The sequence below is a fragment of the Neodiprion virginianus genome, chromosome 1, assembly GCF_021901495.1.
Source record: "Neodiprion virginianus isolate iyNeoVirg1 chromosome 1, iyNeoVirg1.1, whole genome shotgun sequence".
In the NCBI taxonomy this organism is placed as follows: Eukaryota; Metazoa; Arthropoda; class Insecta; order Hymenoptera; family Diprionidae; genus Neodiprion; species Neodiprion virginianus.
This window is the reverse complement of record NC_060877.1, coordinates 26424891-26444131: the sequence shown is the minus strand read 5'-3', so window position 1 is coordinate 26444131 and position 19241 is coordinate 26424891. Positions and strand designations below refer to the sequence as shown.

Genomic DNA, 19241 nt, shown 5'->3' with positions numbered 1-19241 from the left:
GTAACTGCTTTTACGACGAAACACGGTCAATTTCAGCAACTTTATAATATAAAACTCTTGACGATTAAGTTTTTGTGAAATTGCTTCTGTGCAATCTCTCCGTTGAACAGGTTTTGTTGCTCCGAAGAAATAATTAGTCAATGGCATTTATTCCATCTTCGCGGAAGTTTTTATATTTCAAATGACCAGCTTAAAATTGAAGCGAAAAAATCTGGTACGAGAATTCGTTTAACTTCAATACCGCGTCAGCCGGTTCTTACGCCAAAGGTGATAATTTTTAAGGTGGGCTCACTTCCCCATATAAACCTATGACGATATCAGTGTAGCCTTGTTTTGCACCTATGAGTTGTATACGGATAACTATCCTAACCTTGTCAATGAGGAAGGCGATTTGTAAACACGAGCTGCTGCTCCGTTTGTTGGCGCATAAGTATTGTTGTGCTAATAATTTTTAGAATCTCTGCGCGGTAGAATCTGTCAGAAGTCATTGGAAAAATTTCAATTAATTACCACATCGGTGGAATATAATTATGTGTCTTGATTGAAACGGATGCGTCAATCGTACACAGTGAATAAGTTTCCATAAGAATTGCTTACGACACACTGCGACGCCGGACATCGTACAGCGTGGCGTGAAATGAGCATTCTTTAAATACACGTCACTATAATAGACGTGCAAGATTGTAGAGCTTGCCGCGAATCAGGAAACTGCAAGTTGGGATGTCGCTGTGTGTTCCACGTAGTAAAGTGCCTACATATTCAGGTACCAACAGTTTCCCAGATTTTTTCGGCTTGTATTGTATACACAAAAATGTTGCACACGAAACAACCGTGTTCTGAATTTTGAGTATACTAAACCTGAAGGTTCTAATAACGGGCGAAAAATGCCTCTTGACTTCTTAACAACGCAAATCGCTCGGCGAGCTGCGTTTGAAGAATAACCGAAAATGATGACGGGGAATGTGCGAGGGGGACTGCGATGTATCGCAAATACAGAATTGGCCAATTAGATTCGAGGCAAAATTACGAAGCTCCGAGCGTTTCTTTACCGGCAATGAGATCTCAATAACACGGACCGCAGTCACAAGGCATTACCGATACTAGTCGGCCCCGGTCTTCGTAACAATTTTAACTTCGGTACGTAGGTACACCCGTTCATTAGCCTGGGTATAAATCATTGAACGGTTCAAAACGCGGTTCGGACGAATAAATTCACGAGTAAAGGGACGTTCACACCGGTTTCTTTGGTCCATTCTTTCCGCTGTGAATCAGTTTATTGTGCAAATCTTGACCGTCGACAGAATCCTGGAAACACTCGGGACTACGATGATGGACTGCGGAAGTTGACGGATGGAAATTTTATGAACCGTTGAACGTATTTTGCAAAATTAGGTAATTAGGTAACGGCTGTATTGATTACAATTTTTGACATGCTTCAGCGCAAGCTCCTGATATCCCAAAACCTACAACATGATCTTTTCTGAGCACCTCTAAATCGAGTTGGAAATTTATTCTTACAGACAAATTTTACTGCGGGTATATTACATTTCTTATTGACATTATGACAGGCTCGCGGGCTTCGAATCGTCACGTGTGAGTTATCATCTAATTTTCAGGTTCGGGAACAAAGGCAATCAATTACGCGAAGCAATTTTTTCCTCAACGTTAGCTTCCCAAGTGGCTCCAGTGCAATTGCGCCTTAGTCCGAAGGTTGTCTATGGCAGTTGGCGCCTTGGATCGCAAAAAATTGCCACTTGCGAAACACGGGTCGTTTGTTGATCGAAGAATTAGGAACGTCGCTCAAACTAATGCTCCGATGGTCATCCGTTACACGAATTTAGTAAACGTGTTAAATCTCTTTCGCTACTACTCGCTTGGGTGTAATTTTGGGGTTGAAAGAGTGATTTCGAGATTACGAAATGATTTCGAATGATATCGACACCTCAATCGCTTCGGCTAAACAACCCTCGCAGTGCCCAGTTGTCTTCTTATATCTTTGAAATACCAACGCTTTCGAGGAACAATTCTGCGTGTGTCGGTTTCGTCAAAGTAGTCAGGTATTATACCTAGAACCTCGGAGCGATCGAAGTGGGAACAGGAATTCATTCCCTCCTCCCTCCGTACCATCGTCGTAAATGATGCCCTTATACACTAAGGTACATATGTGTAATGTATCCACACGGGCAAGTTTGTGGAGGTATATAATTCATTTGTAAGACACCTTTCGCCGCGAACGGTGAGTCATGGATGCAGCAGAGATTTCTCTTCAACAAACTGTGCGCGACGATGATGTTTTGAATCTCTGGGACGTCGTGTCTGCGTCTTACAAGTGCTCGTTAAGTTCGGCACATTTGGTGCGCTAAATTAACGCCACCAGAGAATTAATCGTAATCTAGGTCGATTGAAAAAAAAGAAGGCATTTCGAGGGTAGGTAAATTGATGTGGTAAAAAAATACAACGTCTCATGTAAGACAGTGAGACGAGCAGAGTCTCGAAGCTTTTTGTAACGAAAGAGAGTGGCGGGTGAAAATTTTTCTTCCTCTTACTTTTCATGGGATCTGTACTGCGGATTCACACGCGTATTTGTACACCGCAGAGGGCAGAATGCTCAGGTTCACAACCTATAAGGAGGTATCCCATCGATCCTCAGGGACTCGTACAAGCGTCTTCTTCGTAGGGGTTTTTCTTTTCCGTCATCTCGTCTTTCGTTATTTATTTTCCGAGTAAGGGAATGCCGGCGAAGCTAATCAACGGCTTCGAGCAACAGGTTAAAGGAGAACTGGATTCGCATCACGGTTTACGATTCAGTGACCCGCGATAGACTCTATCGATTCCTGGATTTAGTCTGCGGTGTATTATACGGACAGCCTGAAGCCGTAGCGAGTGATGAACAGCCTTGAAAGAATCTTCTCGCGAACTTGAAGTATCCGCGTGATGTTGGATTAAAATAAAATAGAAGTGGTCGTAAATATCGGGGATCTAATAAACTCAGAGATTTAGTCGATTTTTATAAACAGACCGACGAAAGAATAAATCTTGGCTAGTCGCAATAAACATTCTTGTCTTGATTCATATTCAATTGCCAATTTCACTTTTTACTTATCTTTATAATCTTTACACGGATATTTGGAATTCGCCATATCAATAAACAAACCCAGCAGCGCATATGGTCTACATCCCAGAAACTGGTCTCTGTTGCTACAGCCAAATACGGTGCTGCTGCGGGGAAAATTTCACTTGCAAAATGCAACCGTCGGTTTAAAGAATGAATGAATGCTTAAACTTGATTTAATCTCTACAGTCTGTATCGTGTCATATTGCTCAATTAGATTTGCATTTTATCGCGAGTTGTTCCATATTTGGTAACGAATTTTACCTCGGTAAAGTTGTAAATATATGTACACATATTTCGACCCTTTCTTCAATTCAGTTTTGTAACTCATTGTCAATACGGCGATGAAAATGGCGGTATGTTGTTGTTCCGGCGTTAAAATATCCGTCCGTTGAATCACAAAAATTTCTTTTCCATCCACGCGCGTCTTTCGGATGAAAAATATAAGTCACTGACCAATGTGACTGAGGAGAATTCGTCTAGCGCTAGAAATTCTTTCGCTTCGTATAGTCTCGAGTGAAAATTGAACCAAATTTTTTTTCTCTTTACTTTACATCTTGCCTCTTCGTTGGGAAAAAGTTGAACTCTCGCGTTAATATACAATCCGAAACATCGATGGGATATATTCCAGACGTTTTTTTCCTTCGAAGTTTATAAAAAGTCAAGAACTGTGTGTGGGCGAGAGCGATCCATAACCCCGAGTTTATAGACGGAAGTTATTGGTTCAATCGACACACGGTTTTTGCATTCCGCTGATATAATAACGAGTGTTAATTTTACTTTTCATCGTACAACGGACATCATACACCGTATACAGTACGATCCCTGGATCAATTTTTTATTTTATCGGTTTAACGTCTCTGCAGTTGATGCCGATAGCGGCTCAATCTAAATGAAACCACGAGCTGTTTCTACACGCCCAGAAAATAATGCGGTTAGGTGATCCAGAATCTGTGAGCACCCAACAACCTTATCGCGGTTCACGAGATATTGCAGACAATTTAACCGTTAATCAGCCGATTAACTCATCGTCTTATCTACACGGTTTTAATTAAATCACACCGTTGGCCGTGTTGTTGTTCCCGGAACCTTTCGTTCGTAATGTATTACCTGTCCATCGATGCGTTTGCAATTAACTTGTTTCAACAGACGCGCGGGATACAGTGTCGGGTAAACTAGACGTCGCAACCTTTCAGGCGAGTCTGAAACGGTGACGGCAAAATGTTTCTATAAATATAACGTATGTAATAACCCCGGGATTTATGCAGTGGCGCGTTATAACGACATAATACACGCGTTATTAATGCACACGGGATTTGCGATGTACAGTTAGACTGTCCAAGTTATCTCTTTTATTGCGTTATGCCTAAAGCGCGTGTTCGCGTACTCACGGATGATACAAAATTTGTCTCTTTCACGTATACTACGTACACGGTTAAGTAGGTATAGAAAAGGTCAACTTATCCATTCTTTATAGTCTTTATCAGCTGCTTGTATTATTATGTTGCTTGGTAGGTATGCCGTGAAAAAAGGAAACATTAGTCGTTCATTTTACTGTTTTTTTACCTACATACTCGGATACGGCCACACTCCGTCTACCTTGCAAATGGAATTATAATTATCCGGCAGCGTTCCTTGAGTATAAATCGTGTTTAACCGGTGTGAAAATCAGAAGCGACGAGACTCTAATGAACACATTATACTATACCGAGTCAACAGCTGATCGCGGTCGAGAAGATTACAGGTTGACGACGGTGAATGTCGCGATTTTTAACACTTTTCTTAACTTGTCTCCAGGCTTCTCGTAAAGTGATTTAATTCAAAAAGAGATTAAAAAAAAACAGGAGATTAAAACGAACAAAAATATGATTGATTGTATTGCGTAAGTCCGCTTCGAAATTTGTATAATAGGCGAAGATGTGGATAGTCTGGATAGAAATAGCAATTACTTTTTACACAATTATAGGTACACCCGATAAGTGCAAACTGAATAGTTTTTTTTTTCTTTTCCCGGAGCGAGCACGTGCGGTAGAAACTTAGCTTCAAGTGATATCAATCCTTCGTTTGATGTTAGATACGGAAAATAATTTAACCAGCTATGTAAACTAGCCGCAATTTTTCAATTATTTCAATGACTAGGCCGTTGTGAAATGCTGTTAGAAAGTATGCCGCAGGTGCACGAATGTCGATCGATGATAGACGTATATTGAGAATTCTCTGCATGAATCGAATTGCATCCAGCTGCATGTTGCGATATTTATATGCGCGGAAAGTGTGTAAAATCATTGCGGTTTTCGATGCGGGTATAAAAATTGCATGCGAAATATGGAATTTGTATCGAATTTGTCCCCGCAATTTTTAAACTGTTGTACAAAAGTTGCGAAATTAGCAATTTAAATGGCTCGTGGTGTCGCGATGAGTCAAAGCTTGTTTTGATCAACAATTTATCTGCCTAAAAGTAGTGAAAAACTTGGTCACTTGTTTGTTCGGGCAAGTTATCGCGGCTCTCAGCTCCTATCACCATCGGTTACACGAATGTGTGCGGAAAAAACGTTTCGTCGAAATTTCTGATGCCAGATTGTGAAAAAGTTGGGCGAGCCTGGGTCGAATTTCTTACGTGGAAGCTTGAGCGGTAATAAAACGAAGCATTACGTGTTTCAAGGAAAAAATGCGTCTGACATCATGGAACAACACGTACGACGAAATGTCGCGTAAAATGTGAGGATGCTAATTTATATTACTCATGTCGTAACCCGAAAACGATGAGCGAGAATTTTCACGGCCAGGCTCGATCCGATCGATCAGTTCTGTATTTTATTCTTCGTTAATTTTGACCGTGCAACGATCGTTGATTTTTAATTGCCCAATAACGCTCTCCGCAAACTTAACTTTACGACGATGTCCTCGACTCTCGAATCAACTCGTGAGTCACGGACAATTGGATAGCCATACGTGTCTTTAGAAAATATTGTGGGAAGTTTTTTATTTGAAAAAAGTCGAGCGTCGATACCCGAAGAGGATCTCAAAATTCAGCTTCGGTATTGAAAAGTAATTAATAATGAACAAGAATACAATTTGCGGAAATGAGGTTTATTTTCGACGTGATCCATCTGTAGATAACGAAAGTATACGTGGGGTAGAAAGTTTTTTCGGATAAATTGAAAACTTAATCTCATGCCTATCGCAATGGGGTGAAATTTTGTGAATTCTTCGAGTTATTACTCGAGTATTTTCTCTTCCACATGAATCGTGTCATCTTGATTGATTATCACACGCCGAGTCACATTCCCTGGGATATTTTTCGTGTATTTGCATATGTCGGTCGCATCTTTGCGCACGTCCAAGCTAAAATTAAAAATAGGTAGAATAACTACGCCCGATCGTTCTCTAAATAAACAAGTAGGCAAAATGTGAAATATAAAACCGCCGTAGGTCTGGCCAGATATTTGCGAAGCTTCTACTCTCAGATCGTTTTGCATCGCAAGTAAATGGGATCCGTGTAAAGGGCGAGGAAAATAGTTAAATGAAACATGGGAAATGAAATCTCTGACGTTTCGTTAGCTTTAATAATTTTTCGAAACAAGTGTCCGCTTTTTTCAATCTTCTTAAAAATCATCTCCATGCGATATTCCGCAGCAGCGTTTAAAGTAACGACAAAATGTTGTCCCTTAATTCTGAAGTTGAAAAGTGTACTCGTAGAAGATAGAAGAATAGCCTTAAATACATGCGCATTTGTAAATATTTTGCTTTCTTTCACCGTTTGTAATAATATTTAAAAAGCTTAGTCGATATTGCGTAAATTATACTTTATCGAAACTTTCTTGTATAAATAATTATGAGATATTTTATCGGGGCGCTAAGTCAATAAACATAACTTTTCAGTTTCGCTTGGAGCCCAAAATTTTCGATTTAGAACTGCAGAATTCGCTGCTACAGGTATAAGACAACTCTTTCGTCACGGTAATCATCGACTGGTTTTCCTTTTTATCTTTTTTTCTTTCGTTTTTCCAATACCGAATCGACCGCCGGTTGCATTGCATACCAACGCGTAAATCGCGTTTTGACAGAAGAGATAGCGGCAAGCTTTGAGGAGAAAATAGTTTTTATCGCACGTGGTTCATACGTTCCGTGATCTACGTAACAACGAAATTGCATCACTTGCGCTACTTGTACCGAATTCCTAATGACCCGGTAAAAATTAACATCTATTTTCTTTTCTTTTCTTTTTTCGACACCGTTTTTTTTTCTCTTATCATCTGAATACTGCGACAGCTGACAACGGAGAAAAGTTCAACCAGTTATGTATATCCAGCAGAATTTTCGCATCCAATTTCCGCAACGGAACAGATATCGAGGATGTCGTCGGAACCTCGCTATATTCTCTAGCGTCCGATCGTAGGTACGTGACGTCATCGTTGCGCAACTATTTGTCATTTGGCAAACGTGGAGTCCTATACTGGAGCTTGGCGTCACCTGTGTCAAGTTATTGGAGAAATCGCGTCATCGTCGACGCGCCCAGATTTTTGCATTTTTATTTTATTGCCACCGGTTTGAGGTGTAATTATCATCGGCGCACACACGCATCGCTCTTGTCATTCGCCTTAGGGTATGATATTGTTTTGTTCTTGTTTATTTTTTTTATTTTCTCTCCCTCGTATTCAACAACGCCTCGTTGTAGCGATTATTTTCAGCGATGACAATGTCGTACATTCTTGTGCAACGCTCCTGATTCATGGCACGACTTATCGACGTTGTGACATTTGTTATTCATTTTCTAATTTGTAATTCGTATGCGTGCATGCTTGTGAAACATCGTAACGTACGAGTTAAGGTTCTATCGAGGGAAAATCCTGTCCCTTTTTCTCACACTGATCACCACGGCTCGGTGAAATCCGTTCGAGCGTTAAGTAATTTCAATTATGAATATCCCCGCTCGTAAAACTCGTAATCTCCTTCAATTACGGTTATACTTTTTTCTCCAATCAACCGGACACCGAGTGGTAGTGCTTAATTAATTTACGAGTCTCCCTTATCTACGCCAACGCTGCAGCTAACAACGACTAATTATAACTAACTGGTTTTTCGTCTCACTCGTATTACATATCTGTGAGTATTTAATCATGTTTCACCCCCTCGCCCCCAACCCTTTTTCCCCCCTGAGCCTACAAATTGATTTAATATCAATTATATTTATTCCTTATCGTCGTATTATGCGTGGTATTGAATCACGAATCGTTAGTATAATAATTATCATGTTGGCGTATTACGTGGAAACCTTCGAGCGTGACGTGATCTGTTTTAACTATATAGCTATGGATCTACGCTTCGCGGTAATTCACCTTCAGTGATTTTCTTCTACAAGGATAGGTCAACGCTATAAATAAACTTTACAATTTCTTGCGATTTTGCATTTCGTATTATAGTTTTTCCTGTTTCGCAAGTGCAATGTAAACATGTTGTCATCCGTGGCGTGATACTGCAGATTTATATGTAAATGTATGTATTCTCGGGAATTAGATGACAGTTGAACGTTGATATCGTCGGAGTTTATTTTTTAAAACAATTACTGGTTATTCGATCATGTTTATTTGAATCTTATCCTGCAGCTAGTTTTCCCGTACGGACAGAAATGTCATTGACCCTCATGCCGCAATACTTAATTGTTGGTTGGATACACTCGTTATCGATCAATTGTTGGTCAATTTTTACTTTGACAATTCAATTACATACGCGTCATTAGCCGCTCGATGACCCCGCGTAACAAAGTGTTTTCATGTCGTAATTCTTACTGTTCAGAGTTCACAATTCACAGTGATATAATTACAATTCGCAAAAGTTACCAATCTCTGAGTTTTATCAGTAGATAAATTGACCTATCCGCGTGTTCGACAAAAAGGGCAGACAATCGTATCTGTGATTTAGGGACGAGGATGAAAGTGTAAAACTGACTTTCGAGTATGTATAACAAAGATTGTAGTTTTTCACTTCCATTTATTGACCGTGTCAAACATTTTTTTCTTCAAAACTTGGAAGTGAAACCTTGTAACAATCGAACGAAAATAGAGACACTACTGCGGCAGTACTTTCGACCAGTGCTGTACGATTTAGCCGGCCAAGACCGTTAACTTGGCTAATTAGCTAAAAGTTAGCTGGCTTTAGTAATTAACCGGCCAAAATAGTTGACTGGTTAACCGGCTAAGCCGGCCAAAAATAACTAAACAGAAATGCAGAAAATCAACGAGCAAACGAATTTTCCATCTTTTGAATTCGAACTTCTGACTAAAATACCACATAAATAGACGTTTGTCACTTACGATTAGACAAGTTTTTGAGCGAATGCAATTTTAATATTACCGATTAATGTAATAACCGCAGTTGGGAAACAACACGTATTAAATTATTCGAATATGTGCGGAGCTTTTTGAGTTACTTTGAAAAGTTAACCCAAACAAGTATGTCACGATTTGACGGACGTTCATTTTTATTCTTAGCTTAGCTGATTAGTATTGATTGATCAACTTTTTAAGGCACTTTGAACAATTGGATGACCATAATTCTGCAAAGTGAATATAATAAAACTTATTTCAGTCGCAAGTTCGAATCTGAAAGATGAAAAATTCATTTGCCTGTTGATTTTGTACATTCTTAGGTTTAACCGGCCAACTATTTCGACCGGCTAATTGTTTTAGCCAGCTAACTTTCAGCTAATTAGCCCACTTAACTGTCTCGACAGGCTAAGCCGGGTAAATCGTACAGCGCTACTTTCGACTCTAAAAGATTTTCGACTATTTTCGTCTCACCCAGAGCCTGAGGCTTACATGTGTCGCGAAGAATAAGAAGTTGAACAAGAACTGACATACAGCATCAACCTTGGCCGAATATTAAACGTCATAGACCTGCAGTGTAGCACGCTTCATTTCATAATACCTACCGCACGTAATACGCGAGCGTGACTCAGAGATCGGAGGGAAAATGCGAAGGAATAGATTCTTGGGTTCCCACATCTTCTCTCCGTAAGTACGCGTGTTAGAATAAGCGGCGTAACGTAACGGCTCGAAGACAGTCTCGAGTTCTTACGAGACCGAAGCCAGCAGCCAGAATTATCATCCAAACGTTCTAACGTTCTTTCAAGTAAGGTAGCGAAATCCGAAAATTAAAATATTGAGAAATACCTTGAACCACCAATGTTTTTACCGAGTTACGATGGTGAAATTGAAGTGCATTTTTCTATTTCCAAAAAGTTTAAACACGTTTTGTTGCCAGCTCTGGCTGGTAGCTTCAGCTTCATCGAGTTCTTGGGTGGTCCGAGCCGCTCCGAGCAAGTGGAAGGGTTATTTTTCATAACGCGGTATACGCGAGGTCTCATCCCGTTGTCCTTGACGGCGCTGAGAGTATATAATAGGTGAAATTCAGAAATGTATTGTGAAATGTTTACCGCGGGTATAAGGTGGATGGAAAGAAATCTTTTCCGACCTCAAAGAAAAGAGCTTCGAAATCGGCTCCGGCAGTTTACATTGAAACGAGCGATTTCCTACTCTCGCAATTTGATATCCAACAGCATTCGCTGGTTATTAAAAGAATATTTCAAACGGTCGCTGACCCTTCACCGTCGAGTGCTCGTACTAGACGTATATGCACGGGGTGATCGTAAATCTGTAAAAATCTGTAATCAGTCCGCATTACGGCTACTGCAGGAATCCACGTATATATGTATAACACCGCGCGCTCGTATCTCAATTTTTATCGTTCATCGTCAGTTTATTTCCCTGTCGTCATTCGTCTCTCCTGTCGCCTTTCACGCTACTCCTGTTGTTGACGTAACGTTTCCAGAGAAAATGTCGTCGTCGTTATAGTTTGCGCGCAGAAATAAGGTTTATGCGATGCGGACACCGCCTTCCGCTCGCTCATACATCACCCTGGTGATGTCATTCGTTCGGTTTTAGCAGTCATGGAACTTCAATTTCAATTCCCCGATATATTCCTCGGAAATATCTCGTTTGATCTCTTATCTTGGCAGTTCAGCGGATTCGTACGCACCAAAAATACTCGAGACGCTGCAATACTCTTCGATGATTATAAATGTTTTACGATTGAATCGTCGAGCCATGTGGACCGTCGATTGCTTTGGGTTGCCTGAATGAAATGCCTGTATCGTCAGAAGCAGGAAGGCTATTCAGCCAGTGTTGCAAATGATTTGTTATTAATCACACTTACCACGGACTGTAATTACGTCAAATAGAACAAATGATTATGCACGTGAAGAGAGAAGAGCTGATCGATGCTCGTCAATCGACCACCGGCACACTCGTGGCTATTGAAAGATTCATGAGACTGCGGTTTGTTTGATGCATCTTCTGGTATTTCTTTACTACCGCCATTAATTCATACTACGCTATACGTTATAATAAAATTTATTTTACCAATGTTTGAAAATCCTCATCGTTTCAAACTCCATTTCTAGAAATGACGATTTTAGGTCAACCGGTCAAACGGCGTGCCAGTGCATATTCTAAGGTTTAACTGTTCGTAGTTATTTGCGTAATCTGACGACCGACGGCAAGTCGTAATACATACAACGTAAAGTCGGAGACCAGCGCTTCTGCATCGCGCGTGCCTTGACTTCGGAATTGCCTGTGCATACGCGTTGTGTGCCAGCGTGAAATACTCGAGTTTAAATTCGCCACGCCCGTTTCCATACTCCACGCTCCAACTTCCACGACACGCATTTCGTTCGTGGCGCATCTTCGCTCGATAACGCTGCATTTCGGCCTGAATATTCGTGGATGATCGAGTAGCTCGTGCCATTACAAGCCTTCAAAAAACTCTCGGCGGCGCACGCGGTAAACGACGTTGAACAGAGCGGAGCAAATCGCTCGGTCAAGACGTCGGGATTAATTAAACGAATCTGAATTCATACGGTGGAATGTGCCCCTTGCGTTCGTCCGGTCACTCTCTCAATCTCTCAATCTCTCAATCTGTCGCGATAATAATCGATCCGTGCTCTTGTCGCGTACGCGTCTCGGTTAGATCGATTGCTCGGAATCAGAGGCAGTCTTCGTTCGTAATTGAACGCAGTTTGCGCGATGACAGCGATCAATTTTCAACTGCGTTTCGTCGTCGTAAAGGACAAAGGGGTCCTTGGCTCAGAGCCTCTAGGTTTCCGACTTTGGCTTGTTCCTTTATTGCGGTATCTTGGGATCAGCTAAATCGGTTAGTCCCTCTTCACTCATGCGGTTGTCCACACGTCAAGAGTCGCCGTGGGTTAATATTGTCATCCGAGTTATGTATATGGAAATTTGAAATTTACTACCACCGGTTGTTGTTGCTTTCTGCGTTGCGTTGAACCGCAACTCTGAATGAACGATATGTTCTTTTGCTGTCAGAGAGAACGAAAACCTTCCAAGACATCCTGCCAGGCTAATTTTATTCAACGACTCCACCGCAGTCTTTCAGTTTTGTGAAACTGTACAGTTTTCTCTTCTACTCGAGATTTGTTTGCCTCGCTGATTCATCTCGTTCGCCTTGCAGCCGTCAGAGCTTGCATTTTTAACTCGTGACAGGCTTGAGACTGTTCCTCGATACCGTTGCGGAGATTAGCCGCTGAAACTTGTTTCGAAACAGCGGTGAAATTTTTACTTTTTTAACAAATTTGAATTCTTACCGCATGCAAGTAAAACCGAATGAATTTTGAATCGACAAGCTTAGGCATTGTTCGCGTAAGTTTTAAAAAATTAACACTTGATTCGCGACGAGTCTGTCAAGCTGTCAAGGTGGCTAATTGAAAGTAATTTGCGAAATTTTAGAATGACTTTCAAGGAGTTGACTTTGCAAAATACGAGTATATACTATTTATTATGGTTTATTAATTTGAGCCATTCCCAAAGGTGCGAAGTAACGATTTTTCCTACACATAAAACGTTACAGTAACGTTATTAACTTCATCCTCATAATTATTACTGGGCTTCCTTAAACGCGTCATGGTCTTAAACCGATATTCGAATTAATCGTACAATTATACAATTCGGGTCGCGGTTAAGAAGTCTATAGGCGATAATCTGTGGGTGTGTGCGGTTATTTGTTATAAATTTAGAACACGCATTATGCTGTTGTGAAAGTTCATTTCGGTTCGTTTTTCGGAAAAACAATAAAACAGGAATTTTTTACTCATTTTTGACTCATCATGACTTTTGATTTAACGTATAGAATAAATAATAATTTTTTCACCTGTCTTGGTTTCTGGAAGTCAGGAAACGTCTTTCAGAACAAGTTGCAGGAGGAAGATTTGTTATTACTTCAGTTTTATCGCTTACGAATGTAGTAACCGAGTGATTCGGGTCGAGGGCAATAAAAATTTGACCGGTCGCTTTCACATAGCTGATGCGAATTAATATGTTACACCCGACTATACTTTTGATACCGTAATTAGCTCGGCGTTGAACATCGTTATTCAATCAGCACGTTCGCAAATGTTCTAACGCGTATAATCTCACCTTATATATACGCCAATCACGTTTGGGTTCGTCCATTGTGAAATACGCAGGTTAAATTTAAAGCTTGTAGTAAAAATACGTAGACTCTATCATGATACGTAAACGTTACACGGAATCTTGAAGAACATCCAGCGCGCCTTAATAGTGAAATAAATTTCCGCTCATTTTTCAAAACCGTCATTGTTTCTGAGAAAAATTTAGCTTATCCCGAGCCACATCGTATATCGTTGTATATTATGACCTGCCAAACTCGTGCAAAGCACGTGGATCAAATTATCTAATTATCCGTATAACTAATTATACATATATTGCGTGTATACCGACAGAGTGGGAGGTATTATTGTAACCGATTTTACGAGTTTCCGCCCGTAAATGTTTACGCCGATCAAAATACATCAAAGCCGTTCGCCTCAAGGCTTTTTGAAAAACCATTCACCGCTACCCAACTCGTAAAATAAGTTGGCAGAGATAGGTTCTTTGGGTCTCATATCGTTTTTCCCTATCAAAAGAAGTGCGGGTACATATCCGAGAACTTCCTCTGTACACCAATTTTCTTTCCCAGTTTTGCGGTTCCATTTGATATCGGGTTTTAAAATGTCGTGTCGATGAAATCACAGATTGAAACAAGTATGTCCGGAATCACGCTTCGTTGGATACAATTTTTACAGACGCTTTAATTGTCCGCATACGTGCGTACAGTATCGTCTGCGTTGTAGGCGGTTGTTTGAATCGAAAAAACAACGAGGTTGTCTAACTGGCTGGAGGAATTGCTTTAAAAGCTATTTATTCTGGAATAGTCGGCTTTAAATGAAAATTCATTCAACAGACATGACTCACTATGGTTGAGAGATGCCACGGAAGCTCAGACCACCTCATCGAGCCGCTATAATTAGCTATTCCTCAGCTCGCAGTGAATCGCTTATGCTCGTAAGATATTGATTTTTAACTGTTGAATTTACGATCGTTTAACAGGGGCGTCATAAAACGCGGGACAATACACTGTTTAAAAAATTATCCACGGCTTCCTGCAGAGGAATTCGCCGTTCTCGACTTACTCCATCATTGACATTACGTGAGGTACTCACTCGATAATTTAAAAACAGGCCGTGTTCCGGTGGTGTTGTACGTTAAATCGCATCTTCGTGCCGTTACCGGTTACGAATTTTTTGGTGGCGAATTATTTAAAGCAAAGATATCAAACTTTGACTAAACATCCAAAGGACAAAATGCCGGAAGAGCGTAATTCCGACAAGGCAAAGTTCCGAAAGTGCGAAAATGAGAAAATTTAAAAATCTGTAACATCGAAATTCCGAATGATCTATCATTTTCAGTTCCGTGAATTTCTGGTTCGGCGAAATTTCACCACTTTGATCTTTCTTTGTTTCGAATCATCGATCTTTTTATCGTAGGAATTATGGTCCTTCAGATTTTCGGTTTTTCTGATTTCTTACAACCACTATTTGAGTAAACTACGCTGTGTGAGTAGATTTTAATTTTCGGAATTTTACCGTATCGAGACTTTGTTTTTCGGAACTTTGCTCTATCGTAATTCGAATTTTCGGAATCTTGCATTTCGGAACTTTGAGCCGTCGGATTTCCGACTATTCGAAACATTGTTGTTTTGTAAAAGTTTGATTTCGTTACTTCAAGTTTCACCACCGCATAATTCGGAATTAGACGGTTTCGTAACTTTTTAAATTCGGAACTTCAACCCCGCCCCGCAGTCTACAATTTCAACGGCAAGACAGAGTACCGATATTGTACGTTCGTTCCGTAGAATTGGTTCCATACTTGTTCATCGGAGGGAATGAAAACGGTAATGGTATGTCTGAAATTTCGACGTTCTGTTTTCAGGTGGAGTCTGTCAACCTCGCTCTGCATCTGTTGGACGGATCTCAAATCAGAGGCAACACTTTGTCGGTCCAGAGAGCAAAGTTTCAAATGAAGGGAAAGTACGACCCGGGGCTTAAACCCAAGCGAAAGAAGAGGGACAAAGAACGGGCGAAGAAGATTCACGAAAAGTAAGTCGGACTATCTGACTCATTGCCTTATGTAATACGATCCCAAAAAAGCTTTCATCTCTTTGTTTTTACAAGCCTCCGCGGCGCTTCTTTCGTATCCAAGCCTTTTGTTGTGTCATTCTCAATGGGATAAAGAAACGAATTGTTGAACCGGGTGTCGATCTCTTTCAAAGAAAGTGAATATATAGCCACCATTTGCATATATTTTTCAACGTCTGGTAGTCGTGATTCCGACTAGGCAGACAGTTTGGCGCACCCAGAGAGACAAGTTGCAGTTACCAGCACCAGCAGCTGTGCCCTCGTGCCGATTGTTTATTACTGATAATTTTACACTCCGCACTGTGCGCTGCTTCCACTGCCACTGCAACTGCTACCGACGCTGTTCCAGATACTTTGCATTTATCCACGAGTCGTATAAACTCGATTTCCGCGTCTGCGAGCAAAAATAGTGCCCGCTTGAAATTGGACGCATCTTTTTTTCCATTCCTGCATATCGCACTGCGATGAGAAAAAGATCCTACAAAAGAATATTCTCATTCAAATATTATACCGCGCGTACGTGTAAATGAATTTAAACGGTCAAAGATGGCTCGGGAATCGCGTATAATTGTATTCGGCTGTCTTCCGATGCCGATGATTATACCTGGGCTCATCCGAAATCAAAACCGCGGGAGTCTTATACGAGGGGTATGTTTTTATTTTGCCTGAGAGAGTTATGCGGAGAACGCATATATCTTGAAACTTTGCCAAAAAGAAAACTAAGGTGCGAGGCGGTTTTACAGCCTTTGTCCGCCGCACCGACGGTTCTTCTACTTCTCGAAATTAGCATAGTTTGAGAATTCGAATCTCACAGTTTTACGGCTAGTCTCTTAGTCCTTGGTTGGTCAACCTGGCTGTACATGTATGTAATATATATATGTATATTGTATGTATACCTGTACCTTGAATATTTATCGTTGTTCGTCACCCTCGACTCTACTCTGGCCACGTAAGGTTTATACCGTCTAGTCTGCAATTAATAGATCGTGTGTGTGAGCTGGTGTCAATCAGGAACAAGACTAACAATGATAAAGTCCCTTTCGGAGAAGACCTTGAATTCTGCAAAACCAGTCGGATCTCGAATATAGAAGAAAAGTTTTTTCGACTAATCGCGGCGAATACATTTCGCTACAAATTTATGGCAATCGATATTTCGAGTTATTGCAAAAGACTTGTGCAGTTATATTTCTGAAGCGTCCTTTTTTCAACAGTGTCGTTAATCTCAACGTTTGTCTGTACGACTGTTCAGGAATCTCGCGATCCTTCGTCCTAGCTTTTTTTCTATTGCTGGATTCTCGACATGATGGATTTTCTTTGTAAGTAAATTAGTTGGGGAATTTTTACTCCAAACATCGCGGTAAGATTAGGCTATTACTGAAGAAAACCGTTTTCTAACTGTTTAAATTATTTCGGGCTCTTGAACAACGGTTGCTCCGTTTGTCTCGTCGTCGGTTGTGTGCACCGAGTGCCGGTGGTGAGAAATCAGAGTCTCGAGGTACGCGATCCTTGGTTGGTGAAAAAATTGTAGAATTCCGGTCGGTCGCCTCTTTCGCCGAAGTATACAAGACCGTGGAGAAGAGGAGAGTCGAACGCAGCCAGACTGTCTGTGCCGGGCCTTCGTTATTTCTCGGCTATGTACTTTTTCCGTCGCATAGGTCGGTAATGCGAGAATCTCGTCGTCCTCTGATTCATGAACTACGACTGGGTTCGACGCCCGACTAAAACCGGTTGCACGATGCCTGAATTACACGTACTTTCAAAGTTATATCGCACAATCTTGAGACTTGTAATACATGATTTTTATCGGGAACACTTAGTGCGGCTGACGGTAAATTCAAGTCCGACTGATAATCGAGAGAGATCTTTATCTCTGTACTGACAATGATACGGTAATTTACATTTGGCCGTTTATGTGAAACTATGTATCGTTAGATCGTTAATTTTATTCCCAATCAAATAGAAATTACATGCCGTTACGGTGGTAGAAAATATAATGCATGCATTGGAGTGTATCGGAAGAAAATAATTGACGGTTTTCCACTGTGGCATCCCCTAAAAGGTTTGTGCGGGTTAAAAGAAAAATTTTGTGCAAAGATGAGCGTTCTACGTTGTATGAAAGATCGCGCTAATTAGATGTTTCACTTTTTGTTCACATTTTTTTAAATCTGTGAAGAAACACGATGTAGCAATTCAATTATCATCCGTTTCCTGACCTTTATCTTCACCCCAAAGATCACGATCCATAACACAACGATATACCAATCGGGAATCTTATCCTCCGAAATTAATTAATTAAAAGTTTACGTTGAATTACAATCATATCGTGAGATTGAATTAATATGAAAAAAGTCGTCAGATAGACTTCTCAAATATCAACTTTAGACTTGATATTACAAGTGTGGTTCTTCTTTGTGACGCAAATTGATGACATGATCGATATAAGCAATAAAAACGACTCTATTCACGAAACATGATAAATTTGAAAGAATTTATTCAAAGCGAAACATCAACTAAACGCGATCTTCCACATAACGTAGAACGCTCATCTTTCGACAGAATCTTTCTTTTAACCTAATCAAACGTTTTAAGAGATGCCACGGTGAAAAATCGGAAACTATTCTTTTCTGAAACACCCTCATGTACGTAAACTTTCATTTAGTTCTCTGCATTTTTTTTCTCCCTCAAATTTTCAGTCAGCTTATTCTACTCTTCGTAGAATTCCTATCACCTTGTCCGTTTCGAGTTCGGGCGATCTTTGTTGTTTTATTGTTGTCAGCGAAATGCGAGCCGAATGCGGTTGACCCCGAGTTCCCACACAATGCGGGAGCAAGAGTGGTCCAAGACGTTGATTAGACGTCCTATATGAATGAATTTCGCCACTCATGCAGCAGACGTGAAATCTGGGTAGGGTATTTTTTTTTTCTCGCTCTTGAGCCTGAATGAGGTACGTATGCGTCAATGCGTCGGGATCTTGCAGCTGGTCCTAGAAATCAGTTTATTTTTGAACCATAATCGTCGCTGCAACGACTTGTGTTTGATTACATATGTGTATATTTATAGCGTATCTATTTGTGCATTGATTCGAAAGGTTCGAAACGAATCAGCGAGGTTTGTAATATCCGTTTCGTAATCGGTAATCGTTGCATCATTTTTTCTCTCACTCTCGTTTCTGTGCCTTCTCTTTTTTTCTTCCTCTTCGGTTAGATCGCGCTAGCACAGTATTTCGCACGTAGCTAATTTTATAGGCAGAGCCCAAACAAACAGTATGTTATTGTGATATATCTAATATCATGCGTGTGTAATGTGTATTTTGCAAAATGCATTCCTATCTATACAGAACCCGCTGTAATCATTCACTTAGTTAATACGAAGTTTGCAATCGCATTCTCTCTCTCTCTCTCTCTCTCTCTCTCTCTCTCTCTCTCTCTCTCTCGCATGCGACAGGCAATAAATTATCACGATTAATATGTTCAGCTGTTTTTTAAAACAAGAAATCAAGCAACTTTTAATCAATACGACGACCTTTAACCCTTCAGGACATGGGTGTTTTGACTGCCATTATTTACTCTGGCCATGAGA

At 40.6% G+C, this 19241-nt stretch overlaps 1 protein-coding gene across 3 annotated transcripts in view; it reads left to right on the top strand.

The window, feature by feature from the left end:
* LOC124296774 (HIV Tat-specific factor 1 homolog) overlaps nt 1–19241 on the top strand; it is a 37183-nt gene that overhangs the window by 8888 nt on the left and 9054 nt on the right. For all 3 annotated transcript variants that reach the window (XM_046747119.1, XM_046747120.1, XM_046747121.1), the window contains exon 5: nt 15457–15623. In XM_046747119.1, coding sequence (XP_046603075.1) covers nt 15457–15623 — 167 coding nt within the window. The remainder of the gene's footprint in view (nt 1–15456; nt 15624–19241) is intronic.